Raw genomic sequence first — 18,469 nt, 5'->3', positions numbered from 1 at the left:
AGCACCTACTCTGCGTGGCCCCACAGCTCCTCACCCTGCAAATGTCGAGTCTGGGGCTGAATTCTGCTATGCTTCACCAAAACTCTGTGTACTGGCAGTTGTTACATTTTGTAGGTCACTGCCTGTGTAAGTCATGGTGAAGGACTGAATGACAGAAGTTTTTTTGTTTTAGGAAATACTCTAGAGATATAAATGCTGAGTATCAGCCTTACTTTTCTTAACGATCCCTAACACTGAGATTTGGAAATAGATTTCCCCCTACATAAGTCTCCAGTTTACATCATTGTTCTAACTACTCTTAATTTAAAATAAAGACAAATGCAAGGTATTGATTGTAGTAATGAGAATTCAATTGCCTTGTAAACTATATGCAATTTGCTTGTTTACAACATAATGAAATCTCTATTTATGTATTTCCCCATAAACCACAGAGTCTTGCAGGTCTTTCAGTGATGGAAAACAACAGATTGCATTAAACAAATGCTGACTGTAGGTACACCTGTTCTTTTGGCCTTGGCAGCACAATTAGCAGCTCCTCCACACAGACTGTGTCCATCACAAAACAGAAACTCGGATGTAGGACTGCCACTGTTTTGGACAGGGACTATGTCTCTACTGTGTCATTGTGCCTTCTTAACCAAATACCACCAAGTTGGTATAAAAGTAATATGAGAAGTATTAATCATATATTACAAATATATATATATATATATATGCATGTATGTATATCTATGTATATATTGCTCTCTACAACTACCAGAAAAGAGGTTCTGATGGAGGTGGGGGCCAGTCTCTGCTGTTACTGCAGTGACAAGACCAGAAGAAATGGGTTTAAACTGAGACAGGGGTGATTCAGATTAGATATTAGAATTTTTTTTTCACTGTTCAGATGGGAAGGCATTGGAATAGGTTGCAGGGGAGGTGATGGTGTCAGCATCCCTGGAGGTGTTTAAGAGGTATCTGGATCGGGATGATTTGGATTTTTGAACTGGATGATTGTAGAGGTCTCTTCCTAAGTCGATGATTTTATGATTCTATATAATAATGTATATTTACATATAAAAGTCAGTGCTCTACATATAAAAAGATCATATATAAATAGATGAAGCACTTTTCATCTGTCAAACAGTGGCTTGAGGTATGGAATCGGAATTTTTAACAAAGCCATTTGTTGGAAATCGGCTGAGGGATTTCCAACAGCTGAGGGACCCTCCCCGTGTTCAGATCCCGGAGAGACAGGATGCAGAGAAGACAGGATTTGCACGATAAGGAAATAAACTCTCCCTCTGTGTGTGTCTGTGTGTGTGTACCTCGGAGGCGGCGTTACCTCTTTCCCGCGGCGGCGTCCCGTTACCGGCGGCCGCGGCCCCGCGGGGCGGGGCCCGGCGCGAGCCTCTGACGCACCGTAGATGGGCACGGCTCCCGCCAATCGAGAGGCGCCGCGCCCGCGCCGCGGGCTCGGATTGGCCGCGGCGGGCTCGGGGGGCGGTGCCGGCAGTGGCGGGACGGTTCGGACGGCGGGAGGCTGCGGCGCTCCGCCAGGCGCGGCCGTTGGGAGCGTTGGCCCCGCGCGGCTCGGGCGTGGCGGGATTAGGGGCTTCTCCTGGCTAAATCCTGCGCTGCGGTGAGGCCGCGGCTTTAGCGCTCAGCCCCGCTCCTCCCCCCGCGGCGCCCTGCCTGGCCGAGCCCAGCTAAGCCGCGCTAATCGCAGGCGCCCAGCTCGGCCGGGGCCGCCGGGCCTGGGCCCGATCGCGGGCAGCGCTCCCCCCTGCCCATCTCCCTTCCTCGCCCGTGCGCGGCCATGGAGCCGCCGCGGCCGCGTTACTGCGCCCCGTCCTCGCCGCCGGGTCGCGGCGGGCGGGAGAACAAGGGGCTCCGTCGGAAGGGCCCGCCGGGGACCGGGAGCGCCGGGGGCCCCGAGGAGGCGGCGGACAGCAGGAAGCCCAAATTCGTAAGTACGAGCCGGTGCCGCGGCGGGGGCGCCCGAGGAGTGGCGCCTGCCGGGCCTGTGCCGAGGGGGCCCGGCCGGACGGTGACACCCCCGGATCCCCCCTCGCCGTCTCCTCCGGGGCCAGTGACTCCCCCCGAGACCGGGGCACTGAGTGGGAACGCGTGGCACCGCCAAGTTCAGCTGGGCTTCGGAGGCTGATCCCGCCTCTTGCTTGCCCGGGTTCAGCAACTTTCCAGGTCTCTCCCGAGCGCTTCATCACAAGGCTTCATTGCCTTTACTTGCTGCGTGACAGCTGTGGGTGGAAGGACAGTATAGAACAGACTTCCAGTTCTTAAAGGTTGTTAGTTCTAATAGGACTGCGGTGTTAGTTTGTTTGTTGGTTCGTTTTTTTAAACTTGAGCGATATAAATTCCACAGTGAAAAAACGGTCTTTGAATTTAAAGGAAGTAGTAAAGTTCTCCTCCATATGCCTGCTTTTACAGGCTTTTGGCTAGCATTTCCCAAGAAATTGGGAAACTCAAGATGGCTTATAATTTTTCACAAGATAATGTGTCTGCAAGATGTGCTTTAACCAAAGAGTACCCAGAAATAACCAGTTTTTGCTTGGACATCATGAAAATTCCAAGCATTAGAGCTGGGACCAACATATATTCTACAGGCCTTGTATCCACAGAATCAGTTGGGTTGGAAAAGACCTGTGGAATTACTGAGTCTAGTCTATGACCAAACACCACCATGGCACCAAGTACCATGTTCAGTCTGTCTTTAAATGCTTCCAGGGATGGTGACTCCACCACTTCCCTGGGCAGCCCATTCCAATGTCTAATCACCCCTTCTGTGAAGGAATTCCTCATAATGTCCAACCTAAACGTCCCCTGGTGCAGTTTGAGACTGTATCCTCTTATCCTGACCCTGGCTGCCTGGGAGAAGAGGTTGACCCCTGTCTGGATACAGCCTCCTTTCAGGGAGTATTTGCCCCATGCAGAGGAGATGCACCCTATGCTCATATTTAGGTAGGTGATGGATGTTGGTCCTTGTTCAGCTGTCCCTGAGCCCACCTGCTCAAAAAGGTATTTATTACATAATTACAAAAGAGATACCATAACACTTCTACTAGACTCTTGATTCTAAGGTGTATTTGTGTAACATTCAGTACTTGAGTGTCTGGCACTTGTGCACAGTTTCAAAAAAGTTACCCAATAAACAGTATGAAACAGGCTGGCGAGAGCTGTTCTGGAAGGTCACAGCTTGCTCCTGGAATATTCCTGTTTGCTGCAATCTTTTTGTATCGTGGCTGCGGAGACTGCTGTTTGAACCATGTCCCTGTGCCTTTCTTTACATATTAGAATGGGCATATATGAAACTGACCAAGAGCTATTTGTTTGGCTTAGTAAGTGGCTGTGTATCCACTGGGGACACGTGCAGTTTAGTCATGCAGGTAACATGGCTGGACATGTGTAAGCCCCCTCACTTGATGAGGCTTTTAAAAGGGCTTATGGTTGTTCCTGTACTCTGAGTTAGATGCACAAGAGAAATAGCAACAAGATATTCTCAAGAGGTCAAAACGACAAAGAAGACTTTGTTGGCAATCTCGGGAAATCAAAGAACTTTGCCAAAAGGTTTAGTGCAGCATTCAATCAACATGAAATACATCTCAAAGCATTAACTTAGTCCATTCAACTTGGCAAACTTTAAGCCCATTTGATTTTAAGTTACTCAAAAATTCCAAGAAGAGGGAATTAGAAGATGAGGAAGACAGAAAAGAAGACATAGAAAAGGACACATATAGCTACCAGCTGCTGGGTTCCAGCAGTGCTCAGCTGATAGAAATTCCAAGAGAAGTAGGGTCAGGACGAGCTTGCCTTGTGTTTAAGTACCCCTTGGCCTTCTGGAGCCCTTCCCCTAGATGGGACTTCTGTTTGTTGGGCCACTCAGGAGCTGGGTTAGGGGCTCCAGAGGCCGAGTGTGGAGCATTGCCTCCTATGTGCCAGAGACTGGTAGGCACTGTGGGGCTGGGATACAGACCCCTGGAATGGGGGGTGTGTGCAGAGCAGGGCAAGGGCCAACCTGCCCCTTCTCCCACACACTGGTATCCCAAAATGTCTCATGACACCGGATCTTCCCAGTCTCCCAACACACTTTAGTATATGATCTCTGAGGACCCTGTGTGGTCTGGCCAGTGTAAATGATTGGGTAGTGTTTCTGTATGACTTAAGGGTTGGATTATTCCTTTTGTTAGTGATATAGATGGATTTTGTGATTGACTAAAGAGCTCTGGATCAAGAGGTATCTCAGTTGGTAGATGGGGTTCGCCGCTTGGGACTCAGAGAGCCACAGCCACCTCAAAAGATGTCTCGCTAGAAACAGCTCCTTGGGGGGTTATGGCGCTCTTTAGTTGGTAGAGGGGCTTCTCAGCTGGCGGGCAGAGAAGTGATTTTAGTTCTCGGTGATTTTAGCTCTCGGTGATTTCAGCTCTCAGTGATTTCAGTTCAGTGCTCTCAGCTCCTGCCTTTTTGAGTTGCCCCTCTTTTAGTCGGCCATGGTGAGAGAGAGAGAGGGTTCGTGTGGAATTTCCGCAGGTGGTACTTTATTGTAAGGGTACCAGCGAAAGGGTCTAGGGACGAAAAACTTCTGCCAACCAGAGGAAACCCAGAGGTTTTTATAGGACACTAGGGTGGGAGGAAAAGGGTACAGAACCAATCAATTGTAACAGATCTACATAAAATCCCGAAGGGGCTTATGAGTCTCCGGACAAGTTGCCGTAACTAAAAGGTCTTTTGTCTTAAGGGCTCTTAGTGAAGTTGCGAAATTCTTTCTTAACAAAGCAGCTGAGGCTCCGCCCACTCCCATAAAGAGGTTTTACTTATTATCGATACTTTAATTGCCAACTTCTTATGCAGATTTCACAATAGTTTTCATTTTTCACACTAATTATGTGCTAAAACAGAAGTAATGTGTTGCCATCATGTTCAGTTTTGTCAGCCATATGTTTAAATGGCAGTACAAAAGTTCATAGGGAGTAGAACACTGATAGATATGTGATAAAAGCCATTGAGGCTTTTTTTCTTAGATGAAATCTCATCTTTCAATGAAAGAGGGCCTTTTCTTTGGTGCAGGTGAGCTTGTTTGGCATATGTCTAGGCTTCCTAGATTATCAAGGGTGATTTAAATAATGTTTCAATATAGGCATCAGCTGACTTTTTTTTTGGTCACAGTGTTGAGGTCACAGCTACAGAAAATAAAGGGCATTGATTTGGACTTCTGATTCAATTTTATAGGGTATATAATAATCTTGTATGTAGATGTGGGTTTTGATTTTTTTTTTTTTGCCTCTTCCTGTTCCCCTGCCCAATGTCTCTTTAAGCAGGGATAGATGACAATGTCCTTAATTCGTGAGAATGCTTTGTCATACTGCAATTTTCAAAAGCATTTCACCCTAATGATAGTCCTATTTTTCATCTTTAAATAATGTCTTAAAGCAAAGATTTTATCCTTGGATGTTGATAGGGACTGAAGAATTATGGATTGAACATGGATTGTATTCTAGGTGTGCCATTAACTGACTGGCTGACCTTATTGCCCTCTACAGTTGCCTGGAAGGAGGCTGTGGTGAGACTGGGGGGGTCTGTCTCCTCTCCCAAGTAACAAGCGACAGAACAAGAGGAAATGGCCTCAAGTTGCACCAGGGGAGGTTTAGATTGGGTATTAAACAAACTTTCTTCACTGAAAGGGTGGTCAAATGCTGGAAGAGGGTGCCCAGAGAAGTGTTTGAGTCACCATCTCATAAGATGTTTAAAAGATGTGTAGATGAGGTACTTAAGGATGTGGTTTAGTGATGGACCTGGCGGTGTTTTGTTTATGGCTGGGACTTGATGATCTTAGAGGTTTTTTCCAACTTGACTTCTTTGCGTCTAACTCTTTCTGTAATACATCTTCAATGTAATTTTATTAGTTAAATTAGTTTTGTGTCAGAATGTGTAAAGCCTGGCTCTCACCCCTTTGGGCTCTCTGTAATCTGGTCTCAGATTCTGCCTGTGCGCTTTTCTCTGTTTGGGGTACTCAGAGTGCCACACCTCATGTTACCTCAGTTATATTTCTATCTGTGTAGTCTTGTCAAATTAAATTAGCTGTTAGATTTATTGACCTCAAGTAATAGAGATTAAGTGAATGTAATATTTCTCAGTGTTCAAGGCTTGAAAGTAAGTTCCAGGTTGGGCCCTTCCAGTCAATGCAACATATTGATCTGTCATAGCAGATATGCTAATCTGAAAAATAATTTGATTCCTTGACAAACCTTGAGGTGAAATTGGATTGCCTGTTGAAAAAGTTGACATCATTAACATGCACCTCCTTTTTTTCTCCCTTCTAAAGGAAATTATTTTTTAACTGAAGAAAATACCGTTTTTTAAAACCCACTGCATATGAGGGGTGGAGGAGGGATAAAGAGGTATTAGAATCAGCCACTATAACTGTTTAGCCCTGTCAGATGAGGCCTTGAAGGACTCTCTGTGAATAAACTAGCTTCTCAGAAAAAGTGAATGAGTTTTAAGCTTCAGTTTTCTTGGTTCTTTTGCAGAATAATTTTAAACATTTTTTTTCGAGGAGTGATGGTTTGTTATGAAGCACATACCAGATTAATTTTATTCAGCAAGTCCAAGTTTTAGAGGAGTGGAAGTTTTAAAAGGGTAAAATAATTTCTGTGGTACTTCAGCTTATTGAAAGCTCATACATCCACCCTTGTGCTTTAGGACCTTGTAAAAAGAGGAAATCTACTGAAGGATGGCAGATGCTATACCTGTTTTGTATGTACATGTTGACTGAGCAAGCTGACTTTGTATGTACATGTTGACTGACAAGAGACTTCTGAAATCTACTGGGGCAGAGTGGGGTAAAAAGCAATTGTTTGCCACTTCCTCTCCTTGATTCCCTACCTCTCCTTAGAGATGTTTGGAAATCATTACAGTGAGTGCTATATTAGGTGACTTCCAACTGCACTTCAGTGATACTACATCTTGTAGACACTAGTCCTCAAAAGATCAACTTCAATTTCTAACTCAAAATAGAGGTGTTTCTCTTAATTTCAGTATACCATTGACCTGACTTCAGTGACTTTCAGCTTATGTTTTTGATTAAGTTCTTTATGAAACTTACGAATCAAGAAAGGTTTCTTGTTTACACCAATCTGTTAAAAATAGACAAATTAACAGTTGCATTTAACAGTGTCTATAAATCAAAGAAGGATGTAGTTAAGAGGAAAAGCACTTCCATTTCTCTGGCATAGAGTAGAAAGGTAAGACCAATCTGTGTCAATATCTTTAATTACAAAGTGACTGAATTATTGCTGCAGTTATGCTGCAGTGTAAGACCTTGAATCTAAATTAGTCTTTTAAAGAAATGATTGCTAAACAGATGTTACCTAAAACACTTTATTGCAGCTTTGTAAAATTGTAAATTCCTCATGCTGTTATTTTTGTTGGCATGAATTAACGATGTGGGTTATGATATTAAATTTTAGTGCTGTGTTCTACCACTTTGTTATATGATCTTACCTGTAAGCACCAATTTTGGGTTTAACTCATCAATGCCTAAAGAACATCACTGTGTAGAACCTGTCGTGTTAAGGTAGTTTTGCACCTGATCACTTTCCAGACTACTTTACAAGCAGCAGAGACAGAGTGTGTGATAAAGCCATTATCTAAATGCTGAAGTAGCATATTGGAAATTAAAAGCAAGAAATGCTGTGCAGTGTCCAAATTGCATTTTTAGACTGAGGTAGCAAAATTACTGAGGGAATATTGTTACAAAGGAGATCCTACAGTGATAGTGTTTACTGTAATCATCCAATTAACTTTTCTCTGAGTCTACAGGTTTCCTTCAGTCCTTGATTTGGTCTTCTCCTTGTGTTTCTTCTAGAGAATATCCTTTGAGGGGAAAAACAGCTAGTGTTGAATCATTTTTTGGTGATAATATTAATGGCAATGCCTTCTTTCTCACTTCAGAATTTACAAAGGTGCAGAGGGGATTATGTGATTATATGAACATTCCTAGTCTTCGTTAGTCTTGTTTCAGTTTTCAAGCATAAGCTGTCTGGTTCTTCTAAAACTCGTCTTGCTTAAGCCCTCCTTTTTTCCATTTTTTTTTCTTTTCTCATAGCCACATGCAGGCTAGAGGGTCTTTATAATTTATCAAAGAACCTATGCGTGTGCATGCTGATTTGGAGAGGTGTTATAAGTGGATTTGTTTCTTTGTTTTAATCTGTAAAAAAGGAAAAAATGAATATCCCAAAAGATCTAGACTGTGATTTTTTTTAATTGGGGTACTTCAGGGTGGTGGAGAACATGGAGGACATGCATGTTGAAATTGTTGTTTAGTTGCCTGACATCCTGTTATGCAGCATGCCTAAAACTCCTCTCTCATTGGCAGGGGTGTATGACGCTATACTTTGTCTTCTGTTTCCATTTGTGATCAAAAAATCATATTTAGTTGGTCCTTCTGTCATGCTAACAATGCCCATCCCTGCCATTGTTATGATGGGTCTGAGTTCATGATCTGAGTTCAAGTACCAGAGAATCTGTATTTAAACGATCTACTTTCATTCAGAAAGTTAAATGAACAACATCACTTTGTGCATATGCTGTGGTGAAAAGACCACTTATAGAGAATGTAGATGGCTGCCCCTTTTGATGAAGTACCAAAACTCTTAGATGTTATAGACTATTCTCAATATTGTATTAGGCTAGTCTTCATTGGTTCCAGGCCACACTGACCTGTAGTGCTGGTGGAAATAATGCTGAAGACTTGAGATCAGAGTACCATGTGAGATGTCATTCTCCTGAATTCTGATCTTGTTTGCCTGAACTGCTTGTACCACACCTAGAGAGAATTTAGTCTGTAAATATGCATATGTAGAGATAGGGAAATAGATGTAATGACACAAAAGATCAGACTAGTACTGTTGATCCAATTAAGCGGGATTTGTCTTTGCTTTGTTTTGCTACCTGGTCTTGACTGGGGTAATTATATATGCAATCCCTTAGGTTATTAAATTCTACCTAGCAGATGAACTTCAAATATCTACTGCTGTTTGGGTCTGCAATATAAGATCATCTTGTGTTTTGATACCTGGCCAACAAGATAATGTTGCCCCATCACCCTCCCTGGTTTGCTCCCTCCTCCCTTCCTTTTGATGCCAAGGCAAGGAGATAATGCTTGAACTATGCAAAAAGCTGTATCTATGCAGAAAGAAGTAGTTACTTTGTAACTGGGCATGTGAATGAAGCGCTTTTTAGAAATCAGCAAATTTAGCAGACTGCACAAAGCTAGCTACTGGCTATTGGAGCAGACAAGCTTAGAGAGCCTGCGCAGAAACGGAGGTGAAAAGTTCAAGCCCGAGGAAGACTTCGGAGCCTTCATCCAAAACAACCACCAGGAGGCTCCTGCAGAAACCACGTGTGTGCTACAAGGCTTACATAATCATGTAATTAGAAAATACGTTACAGTATGAAGGTTAAGGAAGTATAATGTGCACATTAAGTAAAAAAGGTATAAAAGCTTGTTCTGTGTGAAGAATGGAAGAGTGAGTTTGTGGTGGAGCTATCCCCCTCATTCCTGACATCAAATAAACAAATACCTGCTCTATAGGCCTTATACTATGAAGTACTGTTTTCTTGCCTAGTTTTTGGGCATCAGAATGACAATAAGGTTCTTTACTGTGAATGTATATGAAGGCAAATAGTATTTGTCTTCCTTTAGCTAGGTGGTGTGAAAATTTCATCACACACATCTTCATCTTGTGTGACCTTTTCAAGAGACCCAATACTCTTTTTCTGTCTGGGGAGCAGCCATCTCATCGCTGTACTTGTGTTGTGAAACTCAGCCCTTGTATCCTGTTGTACCTTCCAGCTTCTATTTAAGGATCTCACTATCCTTGGAGTTTTGCCAGCTCATCACAAATACCACCACATGTGTGTGTGTATCCTCTGTCTTATGACATTGGTTATTTAACAGTATGCGTGGGGGAGATCATCTCCCATAAGGGGTAATTCTGCCAGATTGCTTGCTTGCTTCAAAAATGATACATACACCTGTGCATTTCTTTTTCATTACTTAGCTTTAAGTGAACTGCTTCTACTCAGTTGCAAGACAAAATGAACTCTTCCTCCGTGTCCTAGACTACAAACTAAGTTACCCTGAAGAGTGCAATTTTAAAATTTAGTTTATAAAAATGTTTGTATGGCTTAAGACTGAGCAATGGTATTACTTCTGCTTTTCTAACTGTAGGTACTACTGATAAATCTCTCCTTCTGAACTGTCCTAATTAATTCTTTAATTTCTTCATGCTTTCGTATATCTCTGACTAGAAAGCATGGCAACATACTTAAAATATTGATAATTTGTTTTTCAGTTTTGCATATCTACTTTCTACATGATAAACAGAGTAGAGGATCACTTGTACATAGTTCCTATGCTTTCAAATCAATAACTTCGTTATTGTGAAGTAGTTAATGGAAGGCTCAGAATAGTATATAAATATTTTCGTCCATTGCAAAGCAGTATTCTGTAAAATACTTAATGTTTCTAGCAGTGACTGAATATTACAGGAATATTACTTAAGTCATATTTATTTATTTGCGGGCCCGTGTTTAAGGCAACCTGCTTAATTGAGCAGAATGTGTCTTTTGTGAACTGATTTGTCTGAGCCTAAAAACAGAAATATGTCCCTTTGGTAGTAAAGCACTCCCGCCTCTATCTGGTCTTTACCTAACTCCTGGTCTAGTTATTTTTCCCCTTACTAAAAATGTGTTTGTTTTGTTTGGCCAGTCAAGAATGAAAATACGCTCTTGTTCTTGTGTGGTAAGTTTCTTTGTTGTGGTTGTTGTTGTTAAGACCACATGTAATGTTCCACATCTCTGTATCCTTGAATGCTATAGAAGACCAGTAAAACTGTCAATGGATTTTATTTTGTACAGCCTTGTCAGAAGAGAAGGACGTGGTGAGGGAGAGAGGGAAAAAGAGAACCCCAGTTCTGTTTTAACCAACTCCTCTGTCTGAGAAGCAGTTATAACATAAAGTTCACTAAATAAGTCTTTAGAGATATCTCACAGCAAGACATTCAGCCTTTTAATATGGGAGTACTGAAAGAGCTGAACATTAGGTTGTAGTTTGCATGGATTTTCTTCTCCTTTGTAAAGAAGTCTCTAAATACATCTATCATCACCAGTGTTGATATTTAGTGCTGGTTATATAGATTTTTACTTAAGAACCTGTTTTTAGCACTTGCTTTCCAACCAGATTCCACAACTTTTTATGAAAGAAATACTGGTATTTTTAGACTTCTGTACTCTAGGTATCCAGTAAGATGAAGATTTTGAGAGAAGACTCATATCGAGTTTCTTATACCATTATGGTGCCCTTATTTGGTTGTGTGGTAGTCTTTTTTCACTAATTAGTCAGATGACTTGAGTCAGTGAGGTGTTGTATATACAAAATGGCAAATTTTTCACTTGTTATCACAGTAAATTACACTGCTGAGTCTTACAACTGAAATGAAAAGTAAAATACTGGTTTGAACTATCCCACTGACTTCTGTCTTTTTCAAAGAACAAAACTTGAATCTGAAATTGCCTGGTTACCTGCATGATGATGATTTCTTGTATGGAGCAATTGCAAAACATTCAACATCTGTTCTTAAGTGGAAATGAACCTTATGTTGTTGCTTTCCTGCATTTTTTAGTGGAGTTTTCATGAGTTTGACATGAATCTTGAATTTCCACTCAAAGCATAGAATGCAGGTGGTTTTCATTCTAAGCAGATTATGTAATCTCCTGCCCTGTTAGAGGAGCTCCTTGATAGTATTTGTGCATTGCTTAAGGCTTAGTGGTTTAAGTCATCTATCTGTATGAAAAAGGAATAAATTTTCATGTTCCTTTCTGCCTAGTTGCAGTGTCAGACCATATATGTTAGTGTTTTCTACTGCAGTTTTGCTCACATAAGGATAGAAGTATTATACCAAACCTTGCCGAATGCAAAGTCATGAGCTTTTGCAAATGGCATTAGTTAACACTTTTACTGTCTTTGTAGGTATTTAGCAGAATGGGAAAAATAAGCAATAAACCCCAGTTCTATAGCAGCGTGTGGGACAAAAGTCTGCTCTATCCCTGTGGCAGGAGAACACCAGTGGGAAGTCTGGGATACAGATCTTCAGTCTCTTGGCTGGATTGCAATATTTTCACTTAGTTGTTGTTTTTATTTAATACAAATCTTCACCTATTAGAACATGGAATGGAATTATCATAAAGGTTCAGTAGTGATCTAGCACCTTTTCTAACCTTTTTTTTTGATAGTAAAACTTTGTGTGTCATTGGATATTGTGCTTTCTTACACTTCATTTGTCTTTTATTTTTAACTTCATAACCATTCATCAGACACTTCTTCCTCAGTTTCTTGACACTATTCAGACTAGAGCTATTGTGTGATAATATTTGACTTAACACAAATTGTTCTTTAGTTCTGAGGGATGAACTAGGGAAGATGTCAGAAGTAACGATCACAATCATAGAACCATTAAAGTTGGAAGCCTCTGAGATTTTCATCATTAACCTAGCACAACCACTTTCACTGGCAAACCCAGGTGTTAGTCTCTGCATGCCTTTCGAATGGTTCCAGGAATGTTGATTCCACCTTTTCCTTGGGCAGCCTGTTCCAATGCCTGCCTGCCCTTTCAGTGAATAAATTTTTCCTAATATCCAAGCTAACCTCAAATGGTGCAACTTGAGGCCATTTCCTCTTGTCCTATTGCTTGTTAAGTGAGCAAGAGACTACCCTCACCTTGCTATAACCTCCTTTCAGGTTGTTGTTGTTGAGAGTGATAGTCAATTATTGTTGACTTGGTGAAATTTCCAAATCTGGTTAATTAGTATGTAGTCATTGACGGTTGCTGTAGCTGTTGCCAAGCTGTGCACACTGGGCAGAGAGGGGAGTCTAAGAGAAGGGTAGTAGTCTATCTCACTAAGTATGTGACTTCCTATTCTTTACGTTTTCCTGTCAAGTTTGTTTTCAACGTCTTTATGAAAATGTTGCATGGGATCCCTGCAACACTGACTCATCAGTTGCCAGTGTTCTGGTGCTGCTCTTGGGTTTGTACATCCTAGCACTTGCTGTGTTTGTAAATGTGCAGTGGGGAGCAAATATTGGTTCAGAAGCTGCTGTTTTGAGTGATCTATCGATTTTTTTAGATGCTGCTATTGTTAAATGCTTAGTTCAGTCTCTGCTCACAAATTCATGTTCTGCTTGCCACAGAGGCATTACCTGAGACTATTCAACAATGTGAGTAGTTTGAGTGTTGCAGCTTGATGGATAGTTTTGAACTTTCGAGGAGCTCTGTGTTCTTCTATTGAGTTTGAAATTTCTGGATGATTTGTTGTTGGTGTCCCCACAGCCATCTTGAGAAGAAACATGCATAGTAGTTGAATTTAGAGCAGATCATCTGTATATTTAGCTATAAAATATAATTGAGTTTGAAATATAGTAAAACACAACTTGTTTCAATCTGTGCTTGGTTCATGTTCTTCTGGTATTCTATTGGAGGATTGGATGGAAGATTTTTTAAAATCTGAATAACTTGCTGTGCATTGTGAACCAGCAAGGTACAACTTGCCAAGAAACTTTGTTCATTTCAAGTGTCAGGATTCAAATTGTTTAACTTCCACGTGATTTTGAATAAAAGTAACTATAACTGAGCTTTTTTTTTTTCCTTTTTTTTTTTAATTGAACAATTTTGACATGACTGCTTTCCTGTTTGATTTACAGCACTTAAATATCAAGACACTGACAGATGATGTGGTAAGACAACTTCAGTTTTGCTTTGGCTGTGCTGAGCAAATAACCTTACTGCTAATGCAATAGAAATAACCTTACTAATACAAGAAACTATCTTAACTTTGAGGATAATTTAGTTAATTAGCAAAGTCTCACTGAACTGGCAATTATCTGTAACATAATCAGTATGAGTAGCTAAAATGTATGGATGGCTTTGAAGTATGCTCTAATCACAGCTAAATGAGCCTGACACAGGTAATTGTGCCAATCTACATGCAGTACAGTTAAGATCTGTGATTGCATGTTTAATATTAAAGTTACTTAGGCTGCATGGCTAGCTTAAAATAACATGTTTAACAAAGTAACATTTGCTTGTGAAAATCATTAGTGCTTGTTCAAACCGCCTTAAGTATATTCATGTCGTGTTTAACAGTGTTTCTCAAATTTGATCAGAGATGGGGTTCTAGATCTAACCACAAACCAGATTTTTTCTTGTTCTTGAAGTTACCTATTTCACTGCCTGTACTATTCTTTTGTAGGAAATAATATTTTTTCTTAAAATACATTATTTTACAAAGTCTTTTGCCTAGGAAGTAATGTTTTGTCATCACCGAAAGATCAGTCGTTATGACTTCTGTACTGTACAGAGTTCTTGCTGAACTACTTCTGTGTGTACCTGGGAGCTCAAATGCAGAGAGATTTATGCCTATCAATCCTATTTTGAGTTAAATTATCTGTTTCTATTTCTTTAGTAGAGTTTCATTGGATGGAAATTGTTATTAAGAAATTTGAGTCTGACGGGCTGATAATACAACTTTGATTGTATCAACTCTTGTTTAACTTGGAGAGCTAAGGAAATGCTATCAGCTCTCTGAAAGCAAAAGTATTTTTTGGTAACTAGGAAACAAGTTTTGATAATGTCATGTAAGGGTTATAGTTGGGATACACAAGATCTTGTTGGTTTTTTGTGGTGCTTTTTTTTTTTTTCTATTAAAGAGGCTAGACTGGTGCCTTATTGCACTTGTCCAGCTTGTAATTGTAGCCCCAAAAGGTCAGCAGGTTTATGGTGGATTTTTGGGATAAGGACAAAAAGCCTGTTAGCTCTGTAGTAAACAAACATTTCCCCAACTCCTTAAATTTCTCAGAGAATGCCAAAGACCCTTTCACAGAGTAATGAAACCTCATTTGCAGAGTAGTACCAAATTGTTCATATGAATGTATATTTTTAAAAAGGGAGATGACTGCTATTTAGCAAAGGGCTAACACTAAAAAATTACAGCACCACAATGTGTAAATGGGGATATTCTGTTTACTTACAACATCATCTTAGATTGAGGATATGCTTTCAAATGGACATTTTTTATCCCTCTATTTCAGTTTTCTGTTGGTTTACTCTTTCTGTGTGTGATTCTGGTACAAGGACAAAATTTGTAGTAAGAGAAGGTAAAGAAATTGAAGGTTTAAGAGTACTTAATTTTAAGATTACTTAATTTTAGCTTTCAAAGAGATCGTATATTTCTTTTCTTCTCATGGGCAATCACTTGCATGTTAACTTACTGCTGCATTATGCTTTATGAAATATTTGTATTTCCCACCCCATTTCTTACAAATACAGTTGTATTTTGGTGACCAGGAACTTTTTTTGTTTTTAAATTCAGGTATGTCAGCAGCATGTTGAGAATCTAAAATGCTGACTGCTTTTCAGTATTTAAATTGGGTTGTTTATGAGACGCTGATGAATTGTCTACTGATAGTGACAAATCCTCATTGAGTTCAGAAACACCTTGCTTTTTACACATGTGCTTTTAGCTTGTTTACTATCTGCAAAGATGGCAATTGCATTCTTGCTCCACAGAGGGTGAAAAGCAGGTAGCTGAGATATCAAATTATCTCTCTCAAGTGCTCCACATTCCAAGAATCACAGAATCATCAACACTGGAACATACCTTCAAGATCATGTAGTTCTACTCTCAGCATAGCACCACTGTAAATGCTCCTAAACCATACCGAGTGCCACATTCAGATGCCTTGTGAACGCTCCCAGAGTTGGTTACTCCATCATGCCCCTGGGCAACTCATTCCAATGCCTAATGCTCTGCCAGTTGTTTTTTTTTTTTTTTGTTTTTTTCTAATGTCTAATCTGAACCTCTCTGGGTGCAACTTAAGGCCATTTCATCTCATTCTTTCATTTGAGATGGAGAAAGAGGCCACCTCCCACCTTGCTAAAACCTTCTTTCATGTATTTTTGGAGAGCAATGGGATCCTCTCTTAGCCTCTTCTTCTCCAACATAAGCATCTCCAGGTCCCTTAGCTGCTCCTAATAGGACTTGCTTTCTAGACCCTTCCTTCACCAGCTGCATTGCCCTTCTCTGGACACACTCCTACACCTCAATGCCTTTCTTGTAGTGAGGGGCCCAGAACTGAACACAGGATTTGAGGTGAAGCCTCAACGGAGCATCACTAGGGAGATGGTCACTGCCCTGGTCCTGCTGGCCACACTATTTCTGATACAGGCTAGGATGCCATTGGCCTTCTTGGCCATGTGGCTCATACTGGCTTATGTTCAGCCTCGGTGTACCAGCACCCTCAGGTCTTTTTCTGCTGAGCCATGTTCCAGCCACTCTAACCCTGGCCTGTAGCTCTGCAAGGGGTTTTGTGACCCCGGTTCAGGATCTGGCACTTGACCTTATTGAACATCAGGCTGCTGAACCTCAGTTTGTTGATCCAGCCTGTCCAGGTTCCTCTGAAGGGCCTTCCTATCCTCCAACAGATCACCCAATGTTGTTTCATCACTGACTGAGAGAGCACTTAATCCCTTTGTCCAGATTGCTGATGAAGATATTAAACAGGACTGGCCCCAGTACTGAGCCTTGGAGAACCCCACTTGTGACTGGTTACCAGATTGAAGTAGCACCCTTCACTACCACTCCCTGGATTCAGCCATACAAACAGTTTTTCACCCAGCAAAGGATGCATCTGTCCAAGCCATGAGCAGCCAGTTTCTTCATGAGAATGCTGTGAGAAATGGTGCGAAATGCCTTAGTGAAGTCTAGGGAGGCACCATCCACAGCCTTTCCCTTATCCACTGAGTAGGTCAGATGGTTATAGAAGGAGATCAGGTCGGTCAAACAGGACCTGCCTTTCCCAAACCCATGTTGGCTGGGCCTGTTGTCCTGGTTGTACTGTACATTCTGTGTGATGACACTTGGGATGATCTGTTCCACGACTTCCCCTGGTACCTAGGTGTTGGGGGTTATGTTTGTTCCTTTTTTTTACTTTAAAGAATTTTTAACCTATGAGTTACCAAGGAAATTAAGTGTGGGATACTTAACAGTGCTCAACCAAAATAAAGGGGTGGCCAAAGCTTGGAGGGAGAGATAACAGAGTTTTGGGGCACACAAAGGGCAGAGCTTGAGGCAGCTTGGCACTGTTTTTCGGTGTTTGGGGAGAGAGAACAGCTGGGTTGCTGCTTGCTGCTGGAAGAGTTCACTGTCTATGGAGCGGTCCAGTCCTGGGAAATCTACCATCATCTGCTTGCCCTGGAATTCTGAGCTCCTCTGCTGCCCTGCGAGAGCTGGGCCAGCCCTGCTCCACCATCGTGGTTTTTGTCGGCACTGCTGCTCTTGTTACAGTGTGACCCTGCACTCCCTGCCCTGGCGGGACACTCTGCCATCCCAGCTACCAGCCCGGGACTTTTCCACTGTTTCCAGCTTGATGCTCTGAGGATCCTTGAAAGGCACTGAGACCAAACTGCCCTGGGTTTTGTGAAGCAAAGCCCTCGAGGTTTTTAGTACTGTTTTTGTTATTAATGCTGTAGTTCTTGTTTTTGTATGCTTTATTATGCATACTAGTAAAGAACTGCTATTTCTATTCCCAAATCTTTTGCCTAAAAGCTTTAACTGCAAATTAATAATTGGAAAAAAGGGGGGGGGGGGGGCGGGGGTGTGGTTTACATTCTCCATTCCAAGGGAAACTCCAGCTTTCCCTGGCAGATACCTGTCTTCCCAAATCAAGACACTAGGTTAGTTTGACAGGCCTGTGGTCTTTTGGATCATCTTTCCAATTCTTCTTTTAGATAGGGCTTATATTTACTAATTTCCAGTCAGCTGGATCTTCTCCAGATAATCGGGACTACTCGTAAATATGTGAAAGTGGATTGGTGAGCTCTTGCTAGCTCCCTCATTATTCTCTGGTATGTCCCATCCAGGCCCATAGACTTGTGGATGTTAAGATTGCATAGCAGATCACTAGGCATTTCCTCATGGATTACAGGGGCTTCACTTGGCTTCTCATCCCTAGCTTTCATCTCTGGGAGCTGTGTATCCTGAGCACAGCTGGTTGTGGTATTAAAGACTGAAGTAAAGAAGGCACTAAATACCTCGACCTTTTTGTCATCCTTGGACGCTACACTACCCTCTGCAAGCAGCAAAGGGCGGAGTCTCTCCATAGCTGTACTTTGCTGTCAATGTATTAATTGAAACTTTTGTTGTCTGTAACAACAAGTGACCAGGTTCCAGTTTGGCTTTGACTCTTCTACTTTTTCTCCTTGCATAACTTTACAACATCCTTATAGTCCCCCTGAGTTATCTGACCCTCCTTTCAGAGGTGGTACACGTTTTTTGGGATTTTTTTGTCTTTGAAGTGGGTTTTTTGGGGATTGGTTGGTTGTTTTTTTGGTTTTTTAGCCAGGCTGGTCTTTTT

At 41.5% G+C, this 18,469-nt stretch overlaps 1 protein-coding gene across 1 annotated transcript in view; it reads left to right on the top strand.

Moving 5' to 3' along the window:
* The first annotated feature begins 1,801 nt into the window (after nt 1-1,801).
* DIAPH3 (diaphanous related formin 3) overlaps nt 1,802-18,469 on the top strand; it is a 205,664-nt gene continuing 188,996 nt past the window's right edge. Inside the window, exons 1-2 of the mRNA XM_066313364.1 lie at nt 1,802-1,951; nt 13,760-13,792. Coding sequence (XP_066169461.1) covers nt 1,802-1,951; nt 13,760-13,792 — 183 coding nt within the window. The remainder of the gene's footprint in view (nt 1,952-13,759; nt 13,793-18,469) is intronic.

The sequence above is a fragment of the Sylvia atricapilla genome, chromosome 2, assembly GCF_009819655.1.
Source record: "Sylvia atricapilla isolate bSylAtr1 chromosome 2, bSylAtr1.pri, whole genome shotgun sequence".
Lineage (NCBI taxonomy): Eukaryota > Metazoa > Chordata > Aves > Passeriformes > Sylviidae > Sylvia > Sylvia atricapilla.
This window is presented reverse-complemented; position numbering and strand designations above follow the sequence as displayed.